General features: G+C 49.5%; 1 protein-coding gene and 1 long non-coding RNA gene across 4 annotated transcripts; one reads left to right on the forward strand and one right to left on the reverse strand.

Moving 5' to 3' along the window:
- Positions 1-2,817: 2,817 nt before the first annotated feature.
- Positions 2,818-3,423, reverse strand: LOC114228708 (uncharacterized). The gene is made up of 2 exons (XR_003614840.2): positions 3,155-3,423; positions 2,818-2,992 (listed from the first exon to the last, which is right to left on the reverse strand). It is a non-coding gene; the product is annotated as an uncharacterized LOC114228708 (long non-coding RNA).
- GLRX2 (glutaredoxin 2) lies at positions 2,899-7,476 on the forward strand. 3 transcript variants are annotated; one of them, XM_054712964.1, is made up of 4 exons: positions 2,899-3,031; positions 4,660-4,723; positions 5,894-6,070; positions 7,260-7,476. In XM_054712964.1, exons 1-4 carry the CDS (start codon positions 2,925-2,927, stop codon positions 7,398-7,400), a joined length of 489 nt encoding a protein of 162 aa, XP_054568939.1. In that variant the 5' UTR covers positions 2,899-2,924; the 3' UTR covers positions 7,401-7,476. The 3 variants fall into 3 exon arrangements, with proteins under 3 accessions (XP_054568939.1, XP_054568941.1, XP_054568940.1); XM_054712966.1 differs by having other exon boundaries at positions 2,999-3,206; XM_054712965.1 differs by lacking the exon at positions 2,899-3,031 and adding an exon at positions 3,631-3,801.
- The last annotated feature ends 558 nt before the right edge of the window (positions 7,477-8,034 follow it).

Below are 8,034 nucleotides of genomic sequence, written 5' to 3' on the forward strand. Positions count from 1 at the left end.
CACGTGGAGAGGATATAGCAAATGCTGTAATTGAGTGCATTGAAAAACATCATATTCCACTGGATAAAATTGTCTCAATTTCAACAGATGGGGCGAAAAGTATGACCAGCGTAAGAAACGGGTTTGTTGCTATTTTGAAAGAAAAAATTAATCACGAGATACTTACGTACCATTGCATCATTCACCAAGAAGCGCTTTGTGCGCAGACATTTCCAGAAGAAATTTGCAAAGTTATGGAATTGGTGATTAACATTATCAACTCCATTATAGCTAAAGCTCTTAATCATCACCAGTTTAAAGAATTTTTAATTGAAATGGAGAGTGAGTATGCAGATCTGCTGCTGCATAACAAGGTACGTTGGTTATCAAGAGGAAACGTTTTGAAACGTTTCGCTTCCTTATTAACAGAAATTAAAGCATTTCTCCTTGAGAAGGGTGTTCACTATCCAGAACTAACGAACGATCAGTGGATCCAAAAATTTTATTTCATGGTAGACGTTACGTCTCATCTAAGTCAGCTTAATCGAAAACTACAGGGGAAAGGAAACACAATTTTTTCAATGTTAGAAGAAGTTATTTTATTCGAAAACAAGTTATCTCTTTTTGCTCAAGATTTTGAAAGAGAAACTTTGATTCACTTTCCAAGCCTGTTGAAACATCGCCAAGAAAATAATTCTGATATTGACATTTGCTATTTCAAAACAACACTTTTAAATATGAGGGAAGCTTTTCTCAACAGGTTTCAGGAAATCAGAAACAGCAAAGCGACGTTAGCCTTTGTTAAAAAACCTCTTGATGCTACTGTAACAGAATTAAATTTTTCTCCCTTTAATATTGACATTGGCAACTTTGAAATGCAATTGCTGGATTTAAAAAACAAAGAATTGTGGAGCTCGAAATTTGAACGTCTTTGTGCTGATATAGAAATATTGGAGAAAAACAAATGTGAGCTTAGTTCACAGCACAAGTGGTCTGCTTTGAAAGACCTGGAAAAGGAAGATATGTTGATTTTTAACACCTGGAATAGTATTCCTGACTCATATAATCAACTGAAAAAACTAGCGTTTGCTGTTCTTTCCTTATTCGGGTCTACATATTTATGCGAACAATCATTTTCAAGCATGAACCTTATCAAGAGTAAATCGAGACGTCGTCTTATTGATGAGAACCTGGAATCGTTCCTAAAATTAAAAACAACAACATACAAACCTGACTTACCCAAACTTTCCATGGAGATGCAAAGCCATTGTTCACATTAGTGCAGGCGTCCTCACACTACGGCCCGCGGGCCACATGCGGGTGTTTTTACCGTTTTGTTTTTTTACTTCAAAATAAGATATGTGCAGTGTGCATAGGAATTTGTTCCTAGTTTTTTTTAAACTATAGTCCGGCCCTCCCACGGTCTGAGGGACAGTGAACTGGCCCCCTGTTTAAAGAGTTTGAGGACCCCTGCATTAGTGTTTGTCAGTCATTGTCATGATTTAATTTTATGGATATTGTAGGGTAAATTGTAAGGAATTTAATTTTATCAATAAATAATACTGTTATTAAGTATGATATCAAGTTTTATTCAACGTACCTATAGTTTAACTAAGACTTAAAACTTTAAGTTTATTAAGTTAATTTTAGGGAACGTTGTGGAGGGAAAGAAGATGGTAGTGTCGAGGACTGAGAAAGGTATGTTGAGATGGTTTGGACACAGAGAGAGGATGGACGAAAGGAGATAGACGAAACAAGTACACAAGACGAGTGTGGATGGGAGAGTTGGAAGGGGTCGACCTCAGCGAACGTACCTCAATCAGATTGAGGACGTTTTTAGCAAAGGCCAGCTTAGGAGGACCCTAATTAAGTTAATAACAATGTACCTACCTATATAGTTTAAGTTTAAAAGATTTGGCTCGCAAGAGAAATTTCAATCGTTGTCCTGTTGATATTTGGCTCTGTTGACTAATGAGTTTGCCCACCACTGGCATAGGACATCTCTACTATAGGAGAATTAAATTATGACATGATTGTTTTACCTCATAATGGCCTTTATCTTGTAAAACAATTTGAGGCAAATGAGGTGAAATTCGACCACAAAACCAAAACAGCACAGTAAATTTCCTAAGTAGCTATATTTTTTAAAAATACCGTATATTTTTTATTGATTTCAGAAAAGAAGATAGAAACCTCAATGATGAGAATCATTGATCACTGCCTCCTGCACGCCCCACACTGGGGATGGAGCCCACAACTGGGCATGTGCCCTGTCCGGGAATTGAACCCCGACCTCCTGGTTCACAGGCCAGTCGATGCTCAACCACTGAGCCACGCTGCCAGTCCAGTCTAAACACCTATCATTTTATAAAAACAACAAAACAAAACAAAAAAACCCACAGCACTATAAGTGGCATGCTTTAATGGTTAAAGTTAGTTGTGGATTTATGAAGAATGACGTCACGCCTTTTGGGATACGTAATTTTACAGCTAACTTCCACCCTTTTTTGAAGTCATGATGCAGAGCCCACTTGCAAAAGTAGAAAGAGAATGGTCAAAAATTCTAATCTTTTTACCTTGGTAACGTGAATCTTAAACTTAGCTAGTTGCGCATGAAGGATCCAAAAGGCCTGGATGGTTCCAATACTTGCTGAGAGTTTTAGGCGTGCCATTGGACCTCTGACCCTAGATTTCCATGTCCTGTCCATTAAGACAAAGGCCCACCGTGTCCTCTTACTCTGCCGCCAGCAGGGCCATGATCACCCTGGCTGAGCGGCAGGCTGGGCGTTAGGAGCGCCGGCCTGTTTTTAAAGCCATGGCAACACGCCTCTGGGCCCCTTAAGTTTCACCTTCGCTTTACTTTTATTTTGAAACCTGTGGGATGAGCGTTCTCCATCTTCCTTTCACTTGTGAATGTAAAGCCCAGCAGGCCCAGGACTGCTACGATGGGTTCCGGATCCAGGGCTTATCTTCAGGCGGCACACCCAGGCTGTGACGTCACCAACACGGAGACCTGTCCGACAGGAAGTAGTGAGGCGGCTGTCATCCTCAGGTGAGCATCCAGGCGCGGGCTGTTCGGGACCGGCGTTCCTCTCCTCCTCAGCCTCCCCGGGATGTGGGCCCCCATCCCACGCGCCGCCCGCACCGGCCTGTGAGCCTTAGGAGCGGCCCTGACCCTCACAGAACCAGTTGCGGGGCCTGGACAACAAACACATGGAGGCCGACAGGTGAGAGGCTGGCGGGCAACCTGGCGGCTGCGTGCACGTGGGGGGGACTCGCCCGGCATCCGCGCTCCTGGCCGCCTCCCGGGGGCCACGGGAGAGGGAGAAGCCTCGCGGCGGCGCCCAGAATCCCTCGGCGGCGCCCACACCTGCGGCGACGCTGTCAGACCCGAGGGGCGGGGCCCGGAGTGCGAAGGCGTGGCGGAGCGTGCGGGGGCGTGGCCTTGAGCGGAAGGCGTAGCGGAGCGCGAGGGGGCGTGGCCTTGAGCGGAAGGCGTGGCGGAGCGTGCGGGGGCGTGGCCTTGAGCGGAAGGCGTGGCGGAGAGCGAGGGGGCGTGGCCTTGAGCGGAAGGCGTGGCGGAGCGTGCGGGGCGGGGCCAGCTGGCGGAGGCGTCGCGGAGCGTGCTCGGGCGGTGTCATGCGCGGGGGCGTGGCCGGGCGTGCGGAGGCGGGCTCTCCCGGGTCGCGTTTCCCTGTGTCCCCTCGGTTCGCTGCGGTCCTGCTGTAGGACCATGATCTGGCGCCGCTCGGTCCTTGCAGGGACGCGGCTCGCCCGGAGCGGGAGCGGCTCGGCGGGCCGGCTTGGCGGGGCGGCCTCCAGGTACGGGGCGCGGCCGGCAGGGCGGGCTCAGCGAGGCGCGGAGACGGGGCGCCACCTGGGCCCCAAGTCCATCCAGCTGGGCCCAAAAGGGTGCGGAGAGGATGGTGCTCTGAGCGCCTGACGGGTCCTGGAACTCGGGGTGCGAACACTGGAGTCGCGTCCGCTGGGACCCGCCCTGCCCCGATGGTTGCCATTGGGGATTTCAGCCGGACGGGGCGTCATGTCAGTCTGCACACCCCGAATGCTGCACGGGGCGTCCCGGGCTGCAGTTACTTGCTGCTGCGTCTGCAGGTCCATCTGCTAACGCTGCAGGGAGGCCAGGGGCGCTTCCTGCTGAGTGGCCGCGTCTCCGAGGGTCGGGGCTGCCACATTGCTGTGCAGGTCGCCTCGGGCTGCACCGGGGACAGTGCTTTCCCTGCGCTGCCCGCTCCCCATAACCATTGGCTACGGGCAGGCATGGGGGCCCGCTCTCAGGCTGATGTGGGCTCGCCCCCACGGTCCTGGCCGTCCTGCCAGCTGGCACGTCTGTGCGGCCGCTGTGCATCCCTGCATCCGCCTGGGATCCCCTCCCACCCGCTTCATCCTGCAGCTTTGACCAGTTTGCAGGTCTGGGAACCCTGGAGCTTTCTGTGCTGAGCTAGAAAGATGCTGATCACCTGGGTAACATTGAGGCCCCCGAGGGTGTGTTTTTCCAAGGACATGCGTCCCTGGGGCAGTTCGCCTTTTGCCTGCTCAGCACGCAGTAGGCGCTCCAGGCCCCTGGCGTGGCTCGAGGGGCTTGGTTGTTGGCGGAGGGAACCTCCCCTGCAGTGTGACCTTTTCTGTCTGATGAACCGCCACCTTCACAATTCCTCCTAGGATGGGGACCAGCACGTCGTCGCCGTGGGGGAAGCCGGCAGCCGCTCCCCTGAGTCAGATCCAGGTGAGTGGGGTGGGAGGCGGGCGCAGGATGCTGTGCACAGCCCAGTCCAGAGAGTTCCCTCAGGACATCCCTCTGGTCTGCGTGTCTTCCTTCGCTGGCAGCCGACAAGGCAGTCCTGTCCTCCTTCCCTGTCCCTCACCACTGACCACTGCCCCCCTCATCACAGTCCCGCCTTTCACGTCTTTGGCGAAAACCGTCTTCACGCACAGCTGTCACGTAACCGCAATGCCAGGACCTCTGTGAGGAGCTGCCTCTTAAAGTGAGGGCAGAGTCAGGAGCTGTTCAGCAAGGATGGGCTTGAGGGAAGGAGAGAGTTCCAGAACGTCTGGCCCTGTGCTCTGTTTCAGCTCACCCTGGAATCTCTTTCTTCATCCATGTTTGTGTTTAATTTTTTAATTGTTTTTAGAGAGGAACGGGGAGTAGAGATAGAAATATAAATGATGAGAATCATCAATCAGCTGCCTCCTGCATGCCCCACACTGGGGATCCAGCCCACAACTCAGGCATGTGCTCTGACCAGGAATCGAACCATGACCTCCTGATTCATAGGTAATGCTCAACCACTGAGCCTTGCTGGCCGGGCCAAAGCCTGCCATTTAAGAGAAATCATGCATCAGTCCTCACCACTGACAGTTGAGGCAGGTGAGGAGTTAACCCCTGAACACATCCTGAATGTCTGAGAAGTAGAATAACAGCGAGGATGTGCCTGGACTGTGGAACCAGACACCCTAGGTTCAAATCCCGGCTCTGCCGCTGAGTAGCTGGGGACCACAAGTAAGTTATTTCCCTTCTCCGGGCCTCACTCTCCTCGGTGTGGAGTGGAGAACGGCAGGACCTCTCTCAGGGTTGAGGGAAGGCTTCACTGAGCGGGTGAAGGTCACATGTTGAGTGTTGTGTCCCGCACACAGGTGTTTGCCGCCTATGAATTGGCTGCCGCTGTTAGGGCTCCGTGCCAACACTTCCCATCTGTTGCACCCTTTGTTCCTAATAGTGTTCCTTGGAAAGGAATACTATTACCCTCTAGCCACCGATGAGAAAGGAGGCGATGGAGACTTAGTCTGAGCCCTGAATCGGTCCTGAGACCCCAACATTCATACCCTTTCACGCTATCACCATTTCTTTCCAGAAGATGACGTCTGGCATTGAAATGATTTGTTTGTTTGATTCCAGGAAACCATTTCTGATAACTGTGTGGTGATTTACTCAAAGACATCTTGTTCCTACTGTGACATGGCCAAGAAGCTCTTCCAGGACATGAACGTGACCTACAAAGCGGTGGAGCTGGACCTGCTGGAGTACGGAAGCCAGTTTCAGGACGCGCTGGACAAGATGACTGGCGAGAGAACCGTGAGTCCGTGCTCTGTGGTGCTTCCCCCGCAGAGTGGGTGCTGACCCTCGTGTTAGGGAACAGGACCCGGACATTCTCTGAAAATCTGACATTGATAAAGAAATGGCAGATCTGGGAACCAGACTCATAGAAGAGGAAAGAGGGGAGTTAATTCGTTTTATTTTTATCCTTCAAGAGCGTGTGTGTGTGTGTGTGTGTGTGTGTTTGACTGGACAGTACAGACCAGAGCTCTTAGGTGACTGTTTCAATAGGAGTGCTTTAGTGCTCTATGTGTGTAGATTCTTTTTTTTTTTTTTAATTTATTTCAGAAAGACAGGGAGAGGGAGAGAGAGATAGAAACATCAATGATGAGAGAGAATCATTGATGGGCTGCCTCCTGCATGCCCTACAGTGGGGATTGGGCCTACAATCCAGACATGTGCCCTGACTGGGAATCAAACCGTGACCTGGTTCATAGGTCAACGCTCAGCCACTGAGAAATACCAGCCGGGCAGATTCTTGAAATTGGTGGATTTTTCCATAATATGCATTATCAGAAAAATATCCAATGTTGCCACTTAACTTCTTATGTGCGTGGAAGAAATTTGTGTACTCTTCCCGTTTAGTAAAGAACTGTAAGAAAGTTAAACATTAGCCATAACCGGTCTGGCTCAGTGGATAGAGCGTCGGTCCTGCGGACTGAAGGGTCCCAGGTTCGATTCCGGTCAAGGGCATGTACCTTGGTTGCGGGCACATCCCCAATGGGGTGGTGTGCAGGAGGCAGCTGATCAATGTTTCTCTCTCATCGATGTTTCTAACTCTATCCCTCTCCCTTCCTTTCTGTAAAAAATCAATAAAATATATTTTTTTTTAAAAAAGAAAGTTAAACATTAGTAATAATTAGAGACTTTTATATGACACTGTGATTAGGTGGAAGGGCTTGGAGTCTCAGATGGTCCTAAATTTAAATCCCAGCTCTATCACTGACTGATTTTGATCTTGTACAAGTAACTGCCTCATTTCCCTCCAAAATAAGGCTAACAACTATAACTCGGTGTGGAAAGATTGAAATAGGTAATTTGGGAAAGAGCTTTCTTAGTGTCGTGCGGGGCCCATAACAGTACCCAGACGTGAGCATCCATCATTATTACGGGCAGTGCTGTCTGCTGCTGACACTGGGTGACACCTGATCTTCTGTTTACCCGACAGGTGCCAAGAATATTTGTCAATGGGACTTTCATCGGAGGTGCCACCGACACCCACAGGCTTCACCAGGAAGGGAAATTGCTCCCTCTGGTCCATCAGTGTTATTTAAAAAAAGGCAACAGGCATTTTGGCGACAGTGTTTGAGGACGTCTCAATGTGTGAACAGTCCTCATGAAAACGTTGTTAAAATGATGAACAATAAATCGCTGTGGAAACCTCATCTTCCTGCTTGCCATTTTTTGAGCAAAAGAGATGGTGTTTAAAACTGGAGGAAGGGAGTGGTGTCGAAAGGAAAGGATGTGTTTCCTTGGGGATTTACAGATTTGGTGTTCTTTATTATGTATACTGTTCCGAAGGAGTTCACTCCTTACCTTTTACAGGGTTTACTGATGAGGACTGATGTGTAATTTCTCTTTAAAATGTAAGGCTCTCACTGATACGGTTGTGAACGTGGCAGGGACGTGTCCTTGTCCTATATTGCGACAACAGGCCCTCCCACTTAGTACTCCTAGAGTCAGAGAAGCAGATGAAATTGGTAGGATGGAACGAAACGTATTCCAGAAAAACACAAACACGATTTAAGAATTAAGTGGTTCCAGAGAACAGAACTGTACCTATGGGCAGGGTGGAAAAAAGAGAAGGCAGGCACACAATGGAGCCGCATGTGCTAAGCCCACGTCACCAACGGAGACCTAACACCTAAGACCTGAACTAAGTGCAGCTTCGGCCCCTCCCAGGAATGCAAAGGTAGCCGGTCAGCCTGGTCCGCACATGGGGA

The sequence above is a fragment of the Eptesicus fuscus genome, chromosome 24 (assembly GCF_027574615.1).
Source record: "Eptesicus fuscus isolate TK198812 chromosome 24, DD_ASM_mEF_20220401, whole genome shotgun sequence".
Classification (NCBI taxonomy): domain Eukaryota; kingdom Metazoa; phylum Chordata; class Mammalia; order Chiroptera; family Vespertilionidae; genus Eptesicus; species Eptesicus fuscus.